The sequence below is a fragment of the Uloborus diversus genome, chromosome 6 (genome assembly GCF_026930045.1).
Source record: "Uloborus diversus isolate 005 chromosome 6, Udiv.v.3.1, whole genome shotgun sequence".
In the NCBI taxonomy this organism is placed as follows: domain Eukaryota; kingdom Metazoa; phylum Arthropoda; class Arachnida; order Araneae; family Uloboridae; genus Uloborus; species Uloborus diversus.
In genome coordinates this window covers 118,835,579-118,860,739 of record NC_072736.1, presented here as the reverse complement: position 1 = coordinate 118,860,739, position 25,161 = coordinate 118,835,579, and the positions used below count along the sequence as shown (strand labels likewise).

Sequence of the window (25,161 nt, the reverse complement as noted above, 5' to 3'; positions counted from 1 at the left end):
AATACTTCTACTTGAAATAAAAGGGGGGGGGGGGTGAGGATTTATTTTATTTGGCGGAGGGGGGGGGTGCTGTAGCTTTGAGAGGAGGTGCACCATCGATCTTGGAAGATGGACACACTCGATTTCTAACTTTAACTTAGCATAAAATAATGTTTCCATATGAAATGTATGGAGGGGGGTTCGGGGGTACTGCTTCGTTTTACGGGGATAGGGGGGCTCTGTAGCATTGGTGGGTTATGTCATCCCTCTTGGGGGTCAAACACCTTTAATTTCATGCTTTTAAATTTAGTAAAACATAATATTCTCACTTTAAATTTACTCTAAAAATTCTGGAAAAATACCCAAAACAGCAATTTTTAGATGCCCCCCATTCCAAAACCCGACGCACAATGGGGTGGGACTTTTTACCTGTTCTTATTGGGAGGGTAATAAACAATTTGCACCAGGTTTAGCTTTTTTTTTTTTTTTTTTTTGGATGTTTGGGTTCGACCCCTATTTTTACTAGTGTTCTAATTCTACACAATCTACCAGTTTGTTTGGCTATCTTGGTTCCTATAAGAGATTTTCCACCTCCAGCTCAGTTACTTCCTGTTCCGTGCTGATGAGTGCTAGAAAGCACGAAATTGCAATCCTCGGAAGGAATGGAAATAACTGAGCTGACGGTGTATTTTATGAAAACTGATAAAGATCCTGCCACGGCTCTCAGCAGCCCTCAAAAAGGACAATAACACAAGATCAAAAAGAATGCTGGATTGGCTTCAGCTATAAAGCAAGTTTATCGCAAAAAAAAAAAAAAAAAAACTGTTTGAGTTTTATAGATGAAAAATGGTTTTGAGATGTTTGTGGAAGAGCCTATAATTGGGTTATCTGAAAAAGGATAATGCAAAAAAAAATCTGGAATATTATACCAAAAAGAATATGGCAATTTTTATAGAAAATTATGTAGGGAAGGGCGGATTAAGAAGGGGGCCATCCCCTCCCCCATACCTATAAACTTGGGAATTTTTATGGAGGAAGAAGCATTTATATTTAAAAAAAAAAAACTAAAAAAATAGCGCAACGTATCACCTGTGTTTTATATGAAGAGGAGTCCTAGTTCGGGCTGAATGCGTTACCTTCCCCTCAGAACAGAAAAATTTATCTTTTTTTGCAAAAATTTTCTACATTGTTTCCTGGTATTAACTCGGAGGCTCATTCAACTTGATTTTGTTCAATTCGATCGAATTCTGTTTACCAGTAACTCAGTGAAATTCCCTCCTGGGTAGTGCAAATGCTGAACACTGATGATTACAGATACAGGACTGCAGAGTCAGAGAAACCTTGCACCGCGGGAATGTTTCAAAATTGAAGTCCTAAAAACGTAAGTACAGTCTATCTTTGATGACATTTAGGGAGGTATAGAATGACATTACTGGAAGGGATGAGGTTCAGGGACTTTTCTTCTGTAATTCGAATTTTCCTAGTTGGAGATTGGGACTACAACAGTTTTTTGGTTCTGGGTTTAATTTGATGCATACAAAGATGCAAATTTTGGATTGTACCCAATTTTAGAAATACTGATTTTGTTCGAAAGAGGTTTTTCGTCGGAATTAAACAATAACAATGTACATCTGCAGTGGACGGAGTTTGAAGAAAAACTACTTGAAAATAGTTTGAGATTATGTTCCTTTTAAGAAAGCAGGGGTGCTCCCCCCCCCCCCCAAATTTCAATGGCGCTCTGTCTGCGCTGTGACCTCCCGTTGGTGGGCACATCTGAAGAAAGTAAAGGAAAGAAATGCGTTAGGGATCTGCTTCCCCGTTCTTGACTAAATCTCTATTCGGTGTTTTTAATCCAAATAATATGAAAACTCCCCCCATCCCTCAAGCATGTGCGAGTCGAATACGTAGTAAAAATCCATCACCCCTTCGAAAAACTTCTGGATCCGTTTTTGAGTGGGAAACGGTGCCCTGCGGGCGATACTGATGGATTGTGGTTCAGTATGTAATACTTTATTGATATCCAATAGAACTTTATTGACCGCTATACTTGTTAAGGAATATGAATATAACTTCCCTTGAAAAGCAATTTAAGAAGTATTTTAAAGAGTCTAGACAGCTGAAAACACATTTAAATTAGGTTAACGAAAGGTATTTGTTAATGTGGGGACTGTCTTCACCAAAATGCAGATGTTTGCGCCCAGGTTGCTGCGGCAGCTAGTGCTTTCACCCCTTTGGCTCGCTGCCCTTATTATTTTTTTCTTTCTTTTCCTCTATGATTATTCATTGGTTGCGTTCGACGAAACTCACCGGTCGACCCTGCGGTTACCATTCTAAGCAGTTGATTGGTTGTTTGGAGCACGTGATCATTAGCTGTTACGTGATTAACTAACCGGTCGAGCTCGTCGAACGCAACCATTATTGCACCCCAAAAGTGATCCACTTTTATTTTAACATACAGTCTGACACAAAATGATAAAGATTGCCTCATTTCATTTTGATTTTGGTTACGTTTGCATAGAGCTAGTGGTTGACCGCTTATTATTGGTCGAAGCTCGGTTAACCGGTAGCCTTATGCGAACGTAACCTATGACCCCCCCCCCTTTGAAAAACCTGAAGATGGAATCACTCTTGACTGTATCCGCAACTGCACGTTCTGTACAATCGAGAAAAGTGTACACATCGAATTTAAGAAAATTTTAAGTTTATGTACCAAGCAATATAAGTAATTATTCGTTTGTTACAAATTTTAAAAGCTTTTTTTCATCCTTAGATAAAACATCTTGAAACAGAATGGCAGAAGATGACTGGGATACTGTCACATACTTGCGTAAAAAGCCTCCTAAAGCTAGCCAACTGCGATCGCAGCAGGTCTGTTTAGTGCTATTTTTACAATCTTAGTCTCTTAATTTTGTTTCATAAAATTAATCCTTTGATATGTTTTAGCATAGCATTTGTGGACCTTGAAAAACCCTTTTTCTGTGCAATTTCTGTCAGCAATTCTGCTTTTGTACTTGGCTCATTTCAGTGCTTGTTTGTCGTTACCGATGGCATTTCTCGGCCAATAACTTGCCAGGATAAAGGATTGTAAGTCACTCAAGTTAAATTGAATTGAAAATCAACAACAAGGGGGTGCAACAAGTTCAACAAGTGCTTTAAGACTCAAGGCTATTCGCCCCCTTCTAACTGTAACCCCACTAATGATGACCTGAGCTCTTTCTAAAGTATTGATCCACGGGGAGCAAGCAAACTTGCAAAACGTGGAAAATTGAGCTGTTAGTATTAGAATTATTTAATTTTGTCGTGAATTTGCTATTAAAGCATGTCCAGTATAAACATAAAAAAGCTTGCAGATTATGCTTATGTGAAAAACAATTCTTGTTTTATTATGTAACCTACCTGAAAAGACAGTGCTGGATCTTGGGGAAGCAAACCAAGCTGGGCTCATTCCCTTGGAGACAACTTCTGGCATGAGGTAAATCCCCCCCCCCCCCCCATATAAAAACTTGATGGAATATGGATAAGAGTGGCAGTTTCAACATTTGCCCTAACTTGGAAAAGTCAAAGAACTGGAACCAAGGGTGACTCCAGGGCCAGACAATCTGGGTGGCCGCCCAGGGACTCATGCCTATGTATGGACTGTTGACTTTAAGTCTTAACAGGAAAAAATTCTCTTTAAATTTACAAATTAACTTCCCAATATTCTTATAAAAGTGATCATATTGCTTTTCGTAATATTCAATCCGTCAACCCAGATACAAATTTTTTTCTTTAAACACTTCATAACAAAATTTCTCAGATAAGAGAAATAGGGCGTCACGTCCTCAAAATATGTAATCTAATTGCATCGTGGGATAATAATACAAAATCGGCTCAAATACAAATTGTTCCTTATTCATTGTAGTAAAAGCAATTAATTTACATCTCTATTTGTTTTAAAGAAGAAATAGCATGTGACACAAAAATTTTGCAAACTCTCATCAAATACAAATATGTTTAATTAGAAAATAATCGAAGTTACATAAGGCGTTACACACTGACTATTAATCATCAATATTAAAACCTTAATCAATTATAAAAGAGAAAATGGTCATCATTGAGCAAGAGAGTTTGAACTTACAGTTTATCTGCTGTCGACACATTCGTAATCGTGTGGCCCCCATTCAGCAATATTAGAGTTGCAGTAGAAGATGCATTTTTAAGGCAATGTAGTTTCCACTTGGCCAAGTCAATTCCTGTAATCTTATCAATTTTTGCAGTAGGCATCCCGCAATGGCAATATCATCATTTTTTCGATGGGGAATGTATCATAGACTTCCGAGGGGTCAGGATTCGACGGCTATCAGCGCTGTGGGGTCAGCTCATCTCCTTTCTTTCGTCGACCCCCTTCGTTCCAGCGTGCAAGTTTCTTCCACCTCGCTCCCCCTCTCGACTGAATTCCCTTCTCTCTTCTCTTTTACCTCCCCCCCCCGGCTGGGATCAGGGTTTCATCACCCCTCTATTACGTCGGTCAAGCAAATGGCGCCCTCTTGCTTTCGTAAATTGAATTGAAAGTTTTTATCTTACTCAAGTTCTAGGATGACTCATGTCAAAAGGTGACCAATGTTATGTTACTTATTTTCTTTCTTTTGTTTATTTGCAGAAAATCAACTGCACACCTACTTATATTATTTTATGGTTTACATCTTTATAAAACAAGCTTGATCTAGTTTAAGGTTCTATTAGAAGGCTCGACCCGATTATAAAAACAGAATTTGGACGAACAGGGGCCCACCAAAAGAAAATAGGACCACTTTGCCGGTTTGGTTACCAGCCTCTCGTTGGCCGATGAAGCCTAGATATTGTTTTTGGTGGTGTAGGAGGATGTATATTATGGTCTGAGAGCAACACAATATACTTTCAGTTCTTCAGAATCTCTGTATATTAAAATAATAACATGAAAGAAATTGAAAAGAAGTCGGTGGCTTGCCAACGTCCAAGAGACCCCATAGCTTTTACAACTTTGAAATTTGGTACAAAATTACTTCGAGCCCTGGTGGGAGGGGGGGGGGGTAAAAAAAGCGTTTTTTTTTTTTTTTTCAAAAAAAAAACTTTTTTTGTTTAAACCAGGTTTTTTTTGGTTTAAACCGGGCTTTTTTTCGGTTTAAATACTACTTGCGAGAAAAACAATTTTCGGAAGGTAATTAAGGTTCCATGTAATTAACAGTTATTCAATAGTCACATTATACCTAATTTCTTGATTAATTAAAGAGATAAGAACAAAATCTTGTAACTAAATTAAATAATTAAAATAGTTTTCTGTGGGAAATATTGATTGAAATGTTTGACTTGATTAACATATTAGTATGCATGTATATATAGACCCTTTATGATACGAAATACTTCAAGAAGTGGTTGTGATGCAGGTTAAGATAAAATATAATGAAGATCCAAGAAAAAAAACTTTATAAAACCAACATAATATGAATAATTATCGAATAAAGGTAAAAGTTATAATTTTAAGCATAATCTTTTCAAAAGAACAATTTTCATATTTTTTCTTTCTGATCTTACATAATGCTGATTTTTATATACACAATGTTGCAAACATTGAGGTAAAGCAAAATTTACAACAGTACATGATTGAACTGTCAAAAAATCGATTGCTGTTGTACTGACAAAGTTTTAAAAAAAAGTGCTGCTCTATATTCGACTCTGTTCTTATTTTGGAAAGACTTGGGAACTTGGTTTTAGCGACTATCGCTAAAACAAAGAACCAAATCAAAAATACAAAAATTGGTGTAACATGGCTTAAATTACAGTTTATTTACTGGCATACATGTTGCATCCAGTATTGAAGTTTAAAAAATATTAAATGCAAACTCTTGAGAACAAATAAATGTGTAGCAAATTCTATGTCAAGAAACTTTTTTTGCCAAAAACGTTATATCTTCTGCAACAGTGACTGAGTTCAAAATGACTTCTGTTTCGTGTCCTTTTTCAAGATGATTTTTCATCCTTTTAACATGCCCTTCCATCTCACGACCATCACGACCACAGTTTTTACACTTAGCTCTTAATCCTTTTCTGGCTTCATTTTTGATTTCATCAAATGAAAGCCAGATTAGGTCTTTTTTTCTACCAGAATTAGGCATTCTTTTTAAAACAATATGAGTAAGTAACTTTTGTAAACTGCACAGGTTAGCTAAGGCAAAACAAATACCGAAATCCCAATTCTAATGATCAAAAGAGGGGAAAAAAAACTAAGAATTATCTGCACCCAATAGTCATAAAGCAGCATAGATGTATAGCCAATCAAAATCTTTTGAGCAAACGGAATCCAAAAAACAAAAAACACACCAATGGAGAGTAGTTTATGTGTGAAGATTTATATATTTCTCAATCAATTTTTACATAGACATTTGCATTTTGTTCTGGGAATTAAAAAATTTGTCTTTTAATCTTCTTACATTATAATATAAGGAACTATTATGTATCATAATATGAAGTATAAACTTTTTTTTTAATTTGATTCAAAAAATATTATTTTTGTTCACCTGCAGAACAGATCTTAATGTTTAGGTGCAAACAATTAAGTTAGACTGTTGATTACCTTACAAGTCAAAGTTAAAATTCCAGGAAAGTGCAAATAAATGGGAAAAAATGTCACACCCCTGCAACAGGAGTGAGCAATATAATGGATTGAATCTACAATAAAAGATTCAATCCTTAGTAAATCTTAACTAATCATGCAAATTAAGCATAATGATGGAAGTTGAAATCTGCTTTATGGCACATATATGAAATAAAAAATATATTAATATTTTTTTTCGATTAAAGCTTGTAATACATTTTGAAAAAGCAACTTTGCAATTTTAGTATTTATCTCTGGAACTTAGCATAAATGGAATTTTACATTTTTCAATATGTGTGGGGAAATCAATGTAAACCTGCAAAATAGATTTTTTTTTTTGGCTTTAAAAAAAAACATTTAAAAAAAAACGCATGGTTTTTTAAAAAAAAAAAAACCAATTGGTTTAAACCAAACAACCCTGGGGGGTTGCATCGGAATTTTTTTACTTTAATTCCTCATTAGTTTTTTTTTTTTTTAAATTTTTTAAGCTAAAATTTCATGTAAATTGCCTATTAAATTGATAGAAGATTTCCCACACCACTTAACATTCTGCGTCGTTTGAAAGAAATATTTTTTTGCTGCTTTAAATAAAGCTTGTTCCAACTGTTTCAAGTTATTAAAACAGCATATATAAGGGTTTCTGTTTTAATGGAAAATCCTAGGCTCCACTCAATTCAAGTCCTTAGCTAAAGAGCAAAATATATTACTAGAGACCACGAATTCGAAAAGGACTTTTCAAACGTAAAAAAATTGCCGTTTTACTATGTTCAAAAGCCCTTTAGCACCTATATCTCTGCAAGTTAGTACAAAGTTAGTTTAAACCCCGTAAAAAGGGTGCTTCTTGTTTCAAACAGAACTTGTAATGCGTTTTTAACCTGATTCTGTCAAATTGACGATTCAATCTTAGCAAATCAAATAGGATAGCAAAGCAATCTTCTGGGTTGGTGAGCACATCATTTAAGGGTGAGAGACATCATTCCTGTCCAGTGACAGTAGCATCACCAGAAAGGAGTTTCTCGAAATTAAAGCTCATTAAGACACATTTTTAAGAAACTCTGAGACAAATTGACTCTCATCGACAGTTATCGCGATCAAAAACAAGTCGGCTTCAAGTTTCGTTATAGAAGAGTTTAGCAGAAAAAAAGTCGTAGAATTAAGTTTCAGTAGAGTTTTGCAATTTGAAGTGACACAATAGACTATGTTTTTAAGTATTTTGTTGGTTTCTGCCTTGAAATGTAACAGTCTTCTAAAATAGGTATAGATTTTTACCGGGCCATGTTTAAAAAATTCCCAAATTAAGTTATATTTATGATAAAATTTTATGGGATATTTTTACATTAATTTCATTCTTACTTTTTATAACTTTCTGTTTTTTCCTAATTTTTTTTTTTTTTTTTTTGCTTATGTAGGAAAGATATGTAGAGGAGAGTAAAGAAGAGGACTGCAGGAAGAGTGAAACTGCATTTATAACCCGAAATAAAGCAGGAAAACTTTTTCTACCTTGTTCAGTTGATGTGGTAGAGTAGGGTCAAGCGAGAGTCTATTATAAAGCTGCTGAAACTACCGGACCAGCAAGAAATTTATTCTTTGCATTTTGTTTCGGCTTATAAATGCAGCTGCTCCATTTCTCCTCCCTCTTTTCATACTTGTCTCTACATTAGCACATTATTTATTATTGTTTTTCTAAAGGTACAGTTGCTGCCACTTATAAAAACACAGGATTTTTAATCTGGCCACTTTTTAAAATCAAATTTAGAAGAACAGAGTCATTACAATAAGAAAACCATATTAAAGTTATCTTTTAATAATGTCATTATTGCAGTACAAAATATAAAAAGTCGAGGTTTTGGAGAGTATATGTTAAAAATTCAATAAGACGATGTTATAAGATTTTAAAAATTGCAACAGATATAATTAATTCCTGAACTATGTCACGTTAAAATAAAAAGTGGAGAAAATAAATCGAATTTTCCCTTTCAATAACGTTAGTTGGTTGCACTCAAGAGGTGAGATGGGCTCAAGCCGGGCCTGCCAGTCCAAAGCGGGCTTTAGAAATGAAAATAGCTTTCGGGCTTGGACTCAAGCTAAGATATTCAATCATCAATCTAAAAAACAAATTCAAAGCAAATAAACATTTTCCTACTGTGAGAAAATGAAAGAAAAATTTAAATCTGTTCATTCAATGTGAAAATTTAACCAAGAAAGCAAACAGAAAATAAATTAACTCTTAATTATAATATGTTTTTTTTGTGATTACTATTGCAATATGTTATACAGTAGGTAATGCATTTGAAATGGAGCAATTTGAAAAAATTTAGAAATTTCTGTTAATGAAGAACATTTGACATAACATATTTCATTAACAGAGATATCATGTCAGACTGTGGAAGGATCAGTTTTTGATACAAAGAAAGTTTCCTTCAGGGGCATTCCACGGTATTTTTGACATCTATGTAGAGTCCGTAACTTGACCTTTTTTACCATAACTTTTTAATTTACTGTTTGATTAGCATATTATTTTATTTTGATCTTTTCCTACCAACACATCAACTCAAATTAAAATAATTTGAAAATCAAACGGTAAATTGAAAAGTTATGGCAAAAAAAGGTCACATTACGGACTCTACATAATGTCAAAAATACCGTGGAATGCCCCTTCAGGCTTAGGCGGGCTCGGATTTTTGTTTGAGACAATATTACCCGGGCTCAGGCGGGCTTGGTTACAAATTTTCAGGCTGAGGCGAGCCCGGGTTCTCAAAAATGAGCCCGAACTCATCTCTTTTGCACTCTAGAGTAGAGCAACGAGGAGGTAATGATGAAGATTATAAAACATTTTCTATAAATTCTCATATGATATCAAATCTTTACTTTCAATTTCTGTTAATCAAAAAACAATATAACAATTTTATAAGACACTTGTGTGAATTACCTCATGTTTTGTGTCAACTGTATTTTCAAACTCTTAAAATAAAGTAGAAATGTAAAAATTCTTCTTTCAGAAGATTTGAAATTTAAAACCTTTTGACGTACAGTCGAACTCTGTTAATAATTTTGGTTTACTATTGAACTATATTAAAAATTTCATGGTTATTATGTTGAAGAAAAAGAAAGTTTCGGTTAAGACAAACAAAATTTCTGACCTCTCCACAGAAAAATTTCCGAATTGATTTTTTTCCCTTCTGATACTTTGTCATTGCAGAAAGCTCACCAAGCATTTCTAATCCTTCGAGTAACGTCCTACCGTTTTTTTAGTTATCAAGTGGTGACAGCTATTCTACCTTTTCTACCTCATGGCACTGCATTTTAACTGACAATGACTGCGGTCAATGCAGCCTCCTAGGTATTACTTTCTCATTATCCCCGAGTCAAACTTGTTAGCTCTCAAGGGGGCAGGAGATGCTCTGGATCTTAGACCATTAAAGGACGACATCAGCATGGGCAGTTGTTAGAGCCAAGGCAATTCTCTCACTCTTTTGCTATTCTGTGAATGAAAGGGTTGAAACTCATCAGGGAAACTCATACTGTTGTTATTTACTTGGAATAAAACAGTCTATCTTTTCCTTTGGGTATTGTCACCTGTCCCTTTTCCGCGTTCCATTATTACCCTCCTTCGAATAGCCTATTCAGTTATTGCTAATACAATTTAACACAATAAAAATGCCTGTTCCACATATTTTAAGCACCCCTAGAACATTAATAAGGCAGGTTATTTCGTGTTGTAGCTTAGCTTATCTTTTCTGGTTCATGAAAGAAAAAAGTTTATCCTGACAGTCTATGTTTCTTACGAATTAAATGCTGCTTTTTCTGGTAATCTTTTTCAAACCAATGGTGGGTGGCATAAAAAGAAAACCACTATTAACTCATGAATTGTTAGACATATAAATGACTGGCAATGTATTATGTTGTATAGCAAATACATGCATAGTAAATTATGGATATATGCATTTTTTCTTCCCTATTTTATATATTCAAGGTTGTTAAGAATAACGGCCAATATGAACAAATTCATGAATTTTTGACATTTCGTGTTAACCGAGTTCAACTGTATTTGAAGTGTAGAGACGCTGGTTTATAAATCAACTGCATTATAAATTTTTATATATTATTATGTCCTCAGAGCGGATGTGATTTTAATAAGCGTCAGGCACTGTACTGTGTAGCTTTAAGGATTTGTTTCTCACTCATGTTTAAATGCATTAATTTTATTGAGCTGTAAGATTATAAGTTTAAGGTATCTACATTATAAAAGATGTATTGAAAATTTTAATTGTTTCTTGATTTTGACAATGTTTTTCTTAAATATTTATTTTTAATTTACATTATAACTTTTTATTTAGGCTATTAATGCTGCTCAAAGGCAAGGGTTGGCAATAGAGACAACAAAAAAATGTAAGTCTTGTATAACAAAGCTGAAATATTCACACTAATATTGTTTATTCATTTTCTCATGAATGTAAGGTTACTTATCTTTATCTGAAATCACATGTACAGTCAACTCCCGCTACAACGCTGTTCATCTTACGCGAAATGGATGTAGAGCAAATTTTTCATGAGTAACGAATTTTAGAGCTGACGCGAATTCTTCACCTGCAGCACGAAAATTTTTGCAGAGAAGTAACAGCTTCATTATTGGCTATTAAATATTGATTTCGTAAGTGGACTTGCATCCCTTTAGCATCATTGACAGCTGAAGTTCCCACACCATACTAGTCTGCACATTGCTTTGTTAGTGTATCAAACAACCAATCAGCATTTTTCATTCATCCTTTTCATTCTGTATTTTAAAATTGATAAAATATTGTGGCACTTTAGCGTGGTGTTTTATATAACGTTTGTGAAGATAGAAAGAAAAGAAGAACATTTCTTTCAGTAAAACAAAAGGTAAAAATTCTCTATATGCTTGAGCAACTAAAAAGTGCATTGACAGTAACACGACAATAAGTATGAGTGAATCTTCCATAAGTACAATTAAAAGTCAAGAAAAAGAGTCCACAAAAAATACGAACTTGGTTCAATATTGAAGCTTGGAAAGTAATGTCTAAGCAAAGTAAATATTAGAAGATGGAAGCTGCTCTTGTATTGTGGATTGAAGAGACCAGGAAGATGGGTGTTGCCATGCATGATGGAAACAATGTAAAAGAAAAGGCAAAGCAGTTGTATTTAAAACAGGGCTGGCAAAAACCCGGGTTTTTTTAAAAAAGCCCATGGACCCATGGTTTTTTGGGGGTTTTTAAATAAAACCCAAAAAAACCAAACTAAAGCTGGGTTTTTTAAAAGAAATGTGTTTTTTTTTGTTTTTTTTTAGGGGAAAGGTGGGGTACTCGTAGCATATTGTAGCATAAGTATATGGACAAAGCACAAAAATTGTCTTGATAAAAAAAGCTGGAAAATTCAGCGTTTTCTGAAGAAGGGTATAAAAGACGACAAAATTCAAGAATGGTGAAGTTTCAGATTTTTTTAGTTTCCATGATTACCAACAGTTAAGACAAAGTTACTTCTTGAGTGATAAAATCTATTGTTTATTTGTTCGTTTTTTATTGCGACATTTTTTTTTTTTTTTTTGTATTTTACTTTATTGTATTTCATTTTGTTATATGCAAAACTACTGTAGAACCTCAAGTAGTTTAAATCCTTTTTTACTGAATTCCAGCTTAAGTAAGACATTTCTTTGAATTTTATGTTGCCTGTTTTTCTATTTCTGTGTACAGAGTAAGAAATATTAAACTTTTTCGTAAGATAATGAAAATACTGTACATCCTATTCCGTTTTCTGTCCGACCATTTGTAAAACCTGTTAATTTCTAAAAAATATACCAGGGTTCGTACGCTCCGGGAATTCCGGGAAAACCGGGAATTGTCAGGGAAAATGACACTGTCAAAAATGTCAGGGAAAAGTCAGGGAGTTTTCAAATTTTGTCCTCCAAATTTTTTTTTTCCATTTTTTTCCCAAGGAATTAAGTACTATGAGATCTAGTCTTCGTTTTTATTGTGATTTCACGAAAAAAATTGTAAATTTTTATCTAAACCGACGCTGGCACTTAAAAACTGCAATCGAAAAATGAACGTTTTATTTTACAACGAAAAATGCGCCAAAAAAGCGAAGATTTTCTTACATGGAGTCAGTGAGGGGAACGCATTTCTTTCTACTGCCTAAAGTTTTAGATGGGTTGCCACAACATTCTGTTCGGTTCAGGGTTCGTACGCTCCGGGAAAACTTGGAATTATCAGGTAAAATGACTTAGTCAAAAATGTCAAGGAATTTTCCAAATGTGTCCCCAAAATTTTTCTTTTCCCAATTTTTTCTCAGGGAATTTCGTTTTATAAGACCTAATCTTCATTTTTATCGATGTATTTAAAAAAAAATTGTAACAATTTTAAAGCAATGAAAAAAGTAGCGACCCAAAAAATCTTCAGCAGCCGCCATTTTTGGCTCTCAGTAGTTCCCAAGGGAAAAAAAAATCAGGTGAACAGCAATTATGCACAAACTCAACAGGAGAGAAAACAATTTACTGCTTCGGAAGCACAACCTGTAGATGGGAGGGTCGATCGGGGAAAATCGTTTTTTTTTTTTTTTTTTGATCGAAAAATCATTTCAGCTACGTGTGAAACGTAGTCGCCATCTTTGGTCATTCACAAGATAGAAGTAGATACGATCCAAAAATGCCTAAGTTTCTAAAAACAAAGCAGAATTGGATGTTTTCTTTAATTGAAAACTGATGAAAACAACAAAAAATGGCCTGCAAATTGTTTTTTCTATTATTATTTGAAATAATTTTCTTGAGAAATGAAAAATTTTGTTCTTAAAACTTAATCTTATCCTCACTGCCTCGGACGCAAATGTGATAAAAACTTTTCAATGAATTGTATTATCATGAAGATTTATTATTTTTTAATTGTCTTCATGCAACAAATTTAAAAAAAGTTATTTCTTATTTCTGGGCATAGCCGCCATATTTGGTCATTCCCAAGATGGAAGTACACAAGATTTTTCAAGTGCCTAAGTTCCCGAAAACGGCATTGGATGTTAATTGCAATGCAAACTATTGAAAACAACACAAATTGTGCCCTTTTTTCCGGATAATTTGTAATTATTTTCTGGAAAAATGCAAAATTTTAACTTCATAACATTTTTTTTGTTTTAATTGATTTAGACTCTTATATGCTAAATTCTGACTATTTTGCTTTTATTGTAGTTTTTTAAGGATTATTAATTATTTATTACTACTTTTATACTACAAATCCAAAAATCTACTTATTATTTTAAATTTTTCACTTTGTCGCCATATTTGATCGTTTGCACAATGGAAGTAGACTTAAACTTCCAGAAACAGAATTGGACGTTTATATCAATGTGTAATATTGAAAATAACATTAAATGTGCAAAAAGTTATGAATTTTTGAAAATTGACTATTACTTTCTGGAAAAGAAAGTTTGAAATTTTAATGTAAGCGTCCTTTAATATGTGAAAAAAAAAAAAAAAAAAAGATTATTGGCATTAGCCTATGATTGGTGGATGTTGATTTTTGTTACTATGCATTACATGGTATGCCGATTGATGCAACAAGTTAATCATATTTATACTGAAATTTGGCATTGCATTTTGCTCAATATGTTTCGTGTAACCTACTTATAAGAAAATAAAAAGTATTGTAAACCAAAAGCGGATGCTAAAAGGTTGCTGCAGGACTACAGCAAAACGCTATAATATTACGCGTGACATCAAAGAAACGCTAAAATAAGTTGAAAGTACTCTGTTTTCAACAAATAATAAACAAATTAAAACAATTTTGAACAAAATGTTTAAAAAAAACTTAAAATTTTGACAAAAAAAACAAACGAAAGAAAAAAACCAAGTTTTTTTTTTTTTTTTTTAAATCTAAGGGGAGAAGTTTCAGTTCTGCATCGCTACTTTAAACAATTTTAATTATTTTGAAAATATTACTATTTAAACTTAAATTTTGAATGAAGCGAGTAACCTGGAATTTTCTAAAAAACAACCTGGAAAACCTGGAAAAGTCAGGGAACTTTTTTTAACCAAAAGTGTATGAACCCTGTTATACCTTGTTTATTCGAGTTTTGTGACGTGTTGGTTTGCAGAAAATAATTCACATGAGAGCCTTTTAGCTAAAGTAGTATCCTTTGTACAATCTGCAGATACCAAGAAAATCTGACGTGCGTAGGATTTAGTCAAGATAATTTGAGTTCCTTATTGACCAGTTGAAGGAAAAAGTTAAATATACAGTCGACGCTCGATATAACGACCATCTCCGTCCCAGAGAAAAAGGTCTTTATAATGGGTGGTCGTTATAAGAGGTAGAAGTTAAAAAACATATATACATGCATCACGCATGTAATGGTGCTCTAATAAAGTTTGCATTTTTTCAAAGATTCCAGTTAAATTCCTAAAGTATTTTTTATCATAGACATTTTTTAAAAAATAATGGGTGAAAAATATTATGACCGATTTTAAAGTAGAAAATATGGGAAAAAACTGATTACATATTTAAAAATCGTTTACTTAAAAATCATTTATTTTCTGAAGATAAAATCAGAAACACTTGTTTGCCTTTTTAACGCACATGATTTTTGCAAAACACAATTTTCCATTTCAGTTATAGATGATAAGTAGTGTGCCTTTGAAAGAACATTTAAAATTCCCTTGAACATTCAAAACTTTTCACATTAGAAACTTTGGTCTCAATTCCTTCTTCATCTGATCATGATACATCAATTAATTTTTGTGCACAGTATCGAGAAATAGTTCATCTTCTGACAGATGCTCAACACATGCTAAATCAGAATTGATGTTAGCATAATTGTTTTAGTTTAACTCTTCATCCAGTTTCATTTTCTTAAAAACATTTTACAGCATTTCATCTTCTTCATCGAAATGTTCATCTTGGATTGCCTGACTTCAGCAAGTTGCTTTTGCATTTCAGCCGTAGATTCCAATTCCTTTTGCTTTTCAAAATCAACATGATGAAAGCAATTTTTGAGGGTCTTTTCTGAGACTTCATTCCATGCTGCTTCAGAGAGATGCAAAACTGCAAAGATCTTAAAAACCACGTGATCAAACACCAAACTAACATAAAATGTGTCAACCCCTTTTACTTCGGAATCCGGAAATTTCACTTTATACCCCCTTTATTTTTTCTGTGCTGTTTTGAGTAGTACTCCCACCCCCTCTCAAAGTTGGATTGAACAGTGAAGACTACATGCAGCTGTCTGTAAACAGTTATCAAGATCATTTCAAGCTACAAATTTGCTTTATTGGAAAAACATCGGAAATAGTGCCCGCTGAATTCGGTCGTTGTATCGGATTAGAAGATACAGAACGGTCGTTATACCGAAAGCAAATTAACATTAAGTTCATAGGGACAAAGTTTGGGCTTTTACCACTGGTCGTTATAATGGAATGGTCTTTATAATGTGTGGTCGTTATAATGAGCGTCGACTGTATTTATTTAAAATCTTTGAAGCATTTTTTAATGCCCTTAAGAGTTAAGAAATACTATTAAAGTTCAAAATTCATTTTTTATGTCCATTGCCTATTGTGAAGAAGAAATAAAAAAGAAGTTTAAATTGTAAAAGTATTTAAATTAATTATTTTTTTTAAAAAAAGTTCTCAGAAAATTTAAAAAACCCAAAAGTGGGCTAAATAATGGGTTTTTTTAAATGGGTTTTTTCAAAAAAACCCATTGGGTCCAATCCGGCCAACCCTGATTTAAAAATATATTAGATAAGAATAACAATCTGATCATGGAGCATAAATCATCATCTTTAATTTTTCAAGTAATAAATAGTAATACTGTATCTACTGTACAGTACTATTTTAATGCAGCATTTTATTATTGCTACATACTATACGTACCGTGCTGTGTTATTTTGCAGGGCCCAATACAGGTTGATTTTGCTACCGTTTTTCGGTACTTGCACAAAAATCTTGTTTTGAAATCGGTACTTTCACAAAAATCTAGTATTAAAATCAGTAGCTTCACAAAAACATCGAAAATTTCCCAACAATTCGAATTTTAAAATATAAAATTTGTTTCTCTGTTTAAAACAAAATATACTCATAAAATAAAATTATAAGTAGGTTTATATGAACAATCGCTTAAATAGAAACCTTTTTGTAGTATTTTAACTCATTTTTACAGGGGTGATTGTGTTCCGGTATTTTACCGGATTTCCGGTATTTTCATCTTGATTTCCGGTATCTTCATCTTCGAAAATACCGGAACTCCTATACTTTCAGAAAAACTCACTTTTGTAAAATTTTGGTTGATGTTTAATGAAACGCCGAAAGTCCAAATTGAAGACGTTTCGTTTGGTATAAAGCATAAGCTACCGTCATGTTTTGCAAGCTCTATGGTAATTATCGAAGAACAGCTGGGGTGGGAGACAAAATAAAGGCTAGACAAGATGAGGAAGGAGGGTTACTTGATATTTCCCCCCTTAATATTTTTTTTTCAAGATGACTAATAGCGTTTCTCTGTTGCATATCTTAGTATGCAGATGATGTAATTAGGGGTGCCCATTCCCCCCCCCCCGACTGCGATGGCACCCCTCAATTTTACCAAGCCCCCTTTTCCCTCAAAAATTGCCACCCACTAATAAAAAGACTTAAATTCTTCTAAATTAATTTCTCCAAAAGTTTCTGTGGTATAATCTGCCTAGCTAGACACAAACACATGAAAATCCTTGCTATAGCTATTCACCAAAATGGTCTATGACTTTTCTCGGTTGCAGATGCTTATTTAATAGTCTTTGTAGTCCCTCCCCCCATAAAATGTTGCAATTTAACGACCTATATGTATCGAAAATATCGATATTTGGTGAGCGATTTATCGTGGTATTAAAATTCGCATATCGCCTATCTCTATTGCACAGTGATCATAATGCATGCTGCCCCTCTTGCCCCAAACTTTTTTAATTCTGAAATCTTTATGCACTTTTAGTAAATGAATGTAATTAATGGTTAAGGATTCAGATGCAGTGGAGGGAAATAAAACATTCTTTGAAAAATTTTAAGAAATGATAAAAATTAAAAGAATTAAATTCCTTCCATGCACATGGACGTATTAAGTCCAAATAAAGCTTCGAGTTTGAGCCCCAACAAATAATTATGCATATAAATAATGTGTGCATACACGTAATGTATATATATGCCCTTCAAAACACTTTTTCTTCTTGGGAAAAAAAGTTCAGGTATTTTTTTATGGAGTCACAATCACCCCTGTTTTTAGCTGTTTCTCGCCAAAGTGTATTTATGCAATGTTATCACAATCTTTAAACATCTGTTTTGAGGAACCGTTTTTCTCATAATTTCCTATATTGTACACAGTACATAGACCATTCAGCTGAAATTACAATGGTATTTTTCATACTTCTTAGGTTTTCAGCTCCCCCCCCCCCCCAAAAAAAAAAAAAAAAAAAAACGAAACCTGTTAAAAATAATACTAGATGACATTTACACTTTTCAAACTAAAATTACACTTGTTCCACTACTTCTTTTACAAAAATTAGGATGCGTCTAAAATTTCACAAAAATAGAATGATGCAATACTTTCACAAAAATAGGTAGTGAGAAAAAAATCCTGGATTGGCCCCTGTTTTGTGTCCCTCCCTCTCACTGATCATGCATTTTGTGCATTTTATCAGTATTTTGTGTTGAATAAAACATTTTTTTTTTTAAATACAGTAGAAGTTCAGTTTTTTTTACGGAAGAAACTTACGTGTATTTGAGGAATGGTTTAAATCTGTTAGAGGGATGTTTTTACTGTCTAAAAGAGTTTATGTTCCTAAAAAAATCGTATGCATAACCTTTTCCACAACGTAAAATTTTGACTTAGGCAAGGGGTCTAGGAACACATCACTCACGTAAGTCGAGACTCGACTGTATTGTGGTGAAGAAACAGAAAATATCTTGTTCCATCTTGAATAAGATATTTTTCCGTTTGTCATATTTAATTTTCAAACTAACTTTTTGAAAGAATAATAAAAAACCATTTCTGACTAATAACAGCTATAAACCCTATTGAACCTGTTTCCATGCAGTTACTGTGTTATACATTTATAGAATGAGCTTTTCTCGTGAACCACAGATAGTTTTTCAGGCTTATTTTTAAATCCTAAACTATATAAAAGATCACCATTGGAAAAAATATTTATTTTGAAATTAAATCTCCTTTCTAATGGTACTAACAAAAAGGAGGTAGAAGGTGACAAACTTGATCTCTACAACGCATTAAAAATAAATAAATAAATAAAAACAGGTTATTTTTCATGTGAAGAATTTTGTTAGTTTCTAAGGCATGTCTTCATCTTTATAAAATTGATCCAAATCGGTGATGGTTGTATGGGAAAGATTTGAAAAATCTGGTTAGTTGAAGTGGGGAATGATGCTATACTTTTTGATAGGATAAACTTAACATTAAAAATAGGAATTAATTTTGGGTCAGAGAAAAGTAGTTATAAAGCAGGAATACTTCTTAAATGGGGTTTACTATATTTCAAAGCTATAATTATAAGTTTCACTACCCTATGTGTCTGTTGTATGTTTTTAATATACAGTTGACTCTCTGTTTAACGAACAGGGGAGCAGCTGTACAACAGAGAGCTAACTGTATTCGGATACTAATATGTTAGTTTAAATAAAATGCTTTTATTTCTTCTTTCAGTCAATGCTGCTACTAACAAGCAGCATCAAACAACTCTAAACACTTCCAAGTTGGATAGAGAAACAGAACAGCTCCATCATGATACTGTTGGTCTGGAGGTTGGTCGTCTAATTCAACAAGGCAGGCAAAATAAAGGCCTTACACAAAAAGATCTTGCTACAGTAAGAAAGAATTTTATATTCTTCTAATGGAAGCACAATACAAACTTGTTTTCCAGAAGAAAAAAATGAAATGTGGTTCTTACATACATGAAGTGCGCCAAGTCTGATGGTGCTAACTTTCCTGTTTTTAAGATATGAACCTTTGAAATATAGCATATAATGGTATATTTCGATTTAGTAAACCTCGATAGTTAGCTATGCAACGCTTATGAGGCTTTTCCATAGTCATTGATTGTTCTCTTAAATAGTGTGGGCGTATTTTGCCCACCTCAAAATGCTTAAGAACTTAAATGTTTCAAACATTTGGAAAGTTCTCGCTATTTTTGGTGTAGGCTCCTCCAGAAATAAATTCCTATATACGCTCCTGTTAAAATGGTGTATTAATTTTCAGATTCTATTTTAAATTCAGTGTCCATGTATGAATTAGTCCCAAGTCAATCCTAATATGTAAAAGAAACATGAAAATTTTCGTATCCTGTTGCATACACCGAGACTTTCGTCATTGAAATCTGCTATAATATGCTATATTTTAATTGCATATATCTGGAAAATGGTGAAGTTACAAAAAATTAGACCTCCACCATCAGATTCAGTGCCCTCGTTAAATATCAGAGGAACCATGTTTAAAATTTTTCTTGATAAACAAGTTCATGCCATCCCCTTATGAGTGGTATACTTAATAAGAAAGCTGCATAGATTTAAAAAAGGAAAAGAACAAAATAAAAACTATTTAGCAAACTTGCATAACCTTATAAAGTTTGTTTCTAAAATTATTAAATCTATAAATTATCTATAAAGATTATTAGTTACTTTGCATTTGTTAAATTTTACTCTTAGCAGTAACATGTAAAATTTGTGAAAACATTTGGGGTAAAACAATAAAATTTTTCAAAAAAAAAAAACGTTTCTGAAAAAAAAACATGTTTTTTGTTTTTTAAACCATTTGGTTTAAGCCAAACAACCCTGCTAATGCAAAACAAAAATATATATTTTAATGAGTGAAATTTAATTAGATCAAGAGACAGTAAGCTAAAAGTGTTGAATGACACTAAGTTAATAAAAACATATGAGAATATAGTACATATTATATACATTTGTAATGCATTCAATACTAAAAAAAGAAATAAAATTTTATATATATTTTTAGTTAATCTTCTCTTTTCTTTTCTTATCTTTACATATTAATAGGTAAAAGAAAACTTTACGCACCTTTTTTTCCTCTGTTTGTCGACTACTTTTCTTTTTTTTTTTTAGTAGCTATCGTCAAATTTTAGTGTTATCAATAAAAATTTAGTTCTTTAAACAGAACTATTTCAAATGTTATGCAAATCCTGTAGGGTTTTACATTATATAGTCTTTACTTCACTTCTTTTGTGTTAATCAATTTTAAACTGAATTAGCGTGAAATGATGAGTATCACATGGTCTTTAAGAAACGAAAACCAAGGAAGGGAGTATTAATTTAAGTTTATAAAACAGCAGAAATGTTTTTTTTTCCCTGCTACAAAACATGATTTTCCCTGCTGCAAAAGTTTTTCTGTCCCAAAAATTGATATTCCCTTCTTCAAAAACTGCTACAAGTCATCCAATTGAGTGTCTGTCACCCATGTATGCAGGAGGAGAAGAGGCTTGTTAAAGTCAAGGTGGAACTTCTTGTTAATTTAAATAAAATTGAATAGGTAAAAAGGTGATCGGCTTACAAAGCAGATCAACTGATTGTCACAACATTTAAAATTTTGGGATAGCTTTCTTTGTTTACTTTTGAAAAGAAAAAAGTGAAGTGTCCTAGCGAAAGGAAGAGATAGCCTAATTTATTAAGCATTTATTAGAATAAGTTCAATCCTTCTGTGTAGACTTTTTATTGTCATTCAGTAGACTATTTACAACATCTTATTTTATAATTTTTTATTACTTAAAACCAGGAGATGATATTGGACTCCTAAATGTGTCTACACACCACTGAAATTTAGTAGTTACTGGTCCATTTGACCAGTGATGTATTTTTTAAAATTTCTATCCCTGTATTTAACACTCGTGCAACACTGATCTGCTAGTAATTTCGTATAAAAAGAGCATATAAAAAAATTGTCTTGATTTTGTATTTTTCTACTTCATTATGAAAAAAAATGTATGTCTAACAGGCTTATAGGTTTTACTTTCAAAAAAATCTCATCAGAAATAAGGACTTTATTTCTTTTCTTTTCCTGCTGAATTTTTTACTTTTTACTAATCAAAAGCTAGAAAATGGCTGCTTGGGACAGATGAATAAATTTTCCTAATGAATAAAATAAATATAATAACTATTATATTTTTTTAAAAAAATAGTATTAAATAAATATAACTGATTAGTCTTTAATATTCTAATCAGCCTTTACCAAAAAGTCTTTTCAGACCTTACTTTTGCATTTTCAGTTTCTGGTTTTGGTTTAAGGTCGGGAATTGACAAATTTAGTTTTTATGATTTCTTTTATTTCATTTAGCAGGTTCTTGATCTTGTGAAAATTAAAAAATTTCATTGTTTTTCTTTTTAGAGAGTAAATGAAAAGCCACAAGTTATAAATGACTATGAAGCTGGAAGAGCAGTGCCTAACCAACAAGTTCTTACAAAAATTGAAAGGGTGATAGGTGAGAAACTTGTAATTTTTTTTGTTTTTTTGCTTCATTTAATAGACTGCTCTTAATTATGCAGGGGAGGATGAGGCTAGATTATCCACTTTTACCATTTTTATTTTTAGTTAAAAAGGAAAAAATCAATGTATTTGAAAAAAGTTTTGCAATTTTAAAACTTTTCTTGTTACAACATAAAATTGCACAAATTTTCAGAGAACTGCCAACAGAAATCCAAGCTTTTATCATATGTGTTTTCATTCATAGGCTCACCTCTTTTCCATTGAAAAAGGGGTTCTTTATGTCCCCAAAACATGTGTACAATCAACCCTCGTTCATTGTGGTTAATTGGTTCCGAACAGAAACACGATAGATGAATTTCTGCAGAGTAAGATTTTTTATGTGTAAATCGCATATTTTTGAAAAAATTACAAGTAAATTTTTTAAATACATTTTTAAACATAATTAAAGTTCTTTTGTCATGAAATAACACCTTTTCGCCACCATTACATCTGTATTACTCAATATATTACAAAAAAAAAAAAAAAAAACTGAAAAAAAAAAAAAACTGGCATATTACAAGTTAAAAAAGCATTTTTATTATTTTACTTAACACACACAGTTCTTAATGCCGCTAAAAACATACATTTTTGCATTTGACTCAAAAATTTGGGAGGTTTGAAATCTAAATTATCTTCAAAAAGACATGTTTATTAAAAGTCTGATGGATGTGAGGGACAGTTTAAAAATGAATTTTAAAATGCATAGAATAGATCATGACTGCACAACTTCTTGGGATTTCTTTCACACAGCACATGGAAAAGGGCCAGTGTATCGAATTGGTGCCCAGGTAAAAGTGAATTGTATGGTTATGCACCATGCAAGGAAGATATGTAAATGTTCCTAATGATGCTGAAGTGTTCTTCAGCATTACTAGACGAGAAGCAAAGTCGATAACGGTATTATATGTCAGCCCTGAAAGCATTGATGAAATTGCAAGTTCTACTCACTTAGAGCAGAGAAATAGCCAATGTGAGGACATTCTGCAAGCTAGAAATATGCACCACTTTAGAATTCATGAGCAAAAAGTGATTTGCAGTTTTAATTCACCATATGTTGACTCAAAACAAGTTGATATGTCTTTACTAAAGAAGGAAGATAAAAACACTTTATCACGCCACAAATAGTATCTTCAAAAAGACTAGTGTATTGCTGTCCTGTTTAAGGACCAATGGTGTGCAGAAGAAACAGTGAAGATTTAAAGAAATCTATTGAAATCAAATTTGTGGTCCAGCTGGTAGATTCAAATTCAAACCTTTAAAAAACCCAGAAAAGGAAACAATTCCTGCAACAGGATACTTAATGAAGCTTCCAGAGGATCCAGCACCCATTGACTCTGGAAGATTTTTTGCTTACAATGAAGAAATAAGAGACAGTATTTCTTTCCTTAATTGAAGGCCTTAAATTACTTTTCCTTGTAAAACAAATGTAAATATTAATCTTTAATCGCTTTTTTCTTGTAAAACAAATTTAAATTAAAAAAAAAAAAATTGACACAAGTCAATTGGTACAATTTGTAGAGTTTGCAACATAAAGCATTTCACTCTCTCTGTGTACGTGAAGTTTTTTTCATCTAATATTTCAATTTTTTTATTTGAATTATTTTTTTGCATTCTTACTGCCTGTAGTGTATCAGTGTTTAAAAAACAAAAGCGTTGATAATATGGGATAAATAGATTCAGAGGGAATGGAGCTCTATGCTGGTCAACTTTTTAACGAATTTGTATGTGTAGACTCCGCAACATACCTTTTTGGCTATAACTACTTAATTGCTGTTAAATTAGCTCTTTATTTTATTTACAGTTAGTGTATTGGTAGGGCAACTAGACTAGTAAGAATAGAATTAATTTCTATATCTTAATGTAATAAATATTGATGTTTAAACTTTGTGAAATGTAGAGTTCGCAACACTCAAATACTGTGAAATGGCCCTTAGACAAAATGATATGGGAGTCTGAAACAGTACAAGTGGGGTTTAAGGCAATACTTTTAACATGAGTTTCTTTCAACATGAAAAAAAAAAATTCTCTTCAGCTTCGTGTTAAATGTTTTTCATTGTTCATTAATTACTTCAATGAAAATTCATAATTATTTAAAAGCCCATTAGAGCAACCTTTCGAAAATTTACCTCTGCTATGTTGAAATTCTCGCTAGAGACCTAAAATTGAGAATTGTGATATACTGCACTTCATATCCTATTTGGGCACTTAAATTTAAATAAAATAAACACGCTGTTTTTGAATCGTACCTTTAGGCATATTGGATGGTGGAGGAATTACTTTGTGCAATAGGTTTTTTTATATTCAACTCCCTTGAAGAAAACATTAAAATCACTTAGTACTAAAATAGAAGCTAAGTAATACAATTTTATAAAGTTAATTTTAATAGCTCTGAAAAAATGCACAAATTAATAAAAATTGTATACATGACTCATTTATAAATTAAATAATGAAAATAAAGTATGTGTTAAAATTGATATAAATACCTTTAAATTTTAGGCATGAAATTGAGAGGCAAAGAAAAGGGACAAAATTTTGATGGAAAAGCTGCTGCCGCCGCAACTACTTCTGCTCCAAAGAAAAAATAACAAAAGTACAAATTTGTGTAATTTTAAAGTTTTTTTTACAAGATGTTTTCTTTTTCTTCAATTTTTCAAATATACAGTCAGCAAACAAGTTACTGTTTCAATATTCCTTTTATAATTTTTTAAGGTTGAAATCTTTTTGTTACATATGTGTTGAAGGAGCCAGCTTGAAAATATTTTTGACACAAACAGTATTCTTTTGTCACTGAGTGATTTTTCTATTTTAAAATCAAACAATAGTATTTGTACAATTGCCTGTATGTATTGCACTGATTAGATTGTTAAGAAAAATAAATAGTTAAAATACATTTATTTTTGTCTATTTATTTCATTAATAAACTTATTTTCATTACTTGAATTTTTATATTTTTAGTACAATAATAAATTGAGAGCAGGATTCATAAACACTAATAAGCACTCCTTAGAAAGTAAAAGCAACCTTAAATTAACAAAGTACTCTTGTATCTCTCTGTTGTCTCTG

The 25,161-nt window shown here is 32.3% G+C and overlaps 1 protein-coding gene across 1 annotated transcript; it reads left to right on the top strand.

The window, feature by feature from the left end:
* The first annotated feature begins 2,623 nt into the window (after window positions 1-2,623).
* On the top strand, window positions 2,624-24,979 carry LOC129225248 (endothelial differentiation-related factor 1-like). The gene is made up of 5 exons (XM_054859824.1): window positions 2,624-2,847; window positions 10,927-10,978; window positions 19,270-19,430; window positions 21,961-22,054; window positions 24,595-24,979. The coding sequence occupies exons 1-5, from the start codon at window positions 2,770-2,772 to the stop codon at window positions 24,681-24,683; spliced, it is 474 nt and encodes a 157-aa protein (XP_054715799.1). The 5' UTR covers window positions 2,624-2,769; the 3' UTR covers window positions 24,684-24,979.
* The last annotated feature ends 182 nt before the right edge of the window (window positions 24,980-25,161 follow it).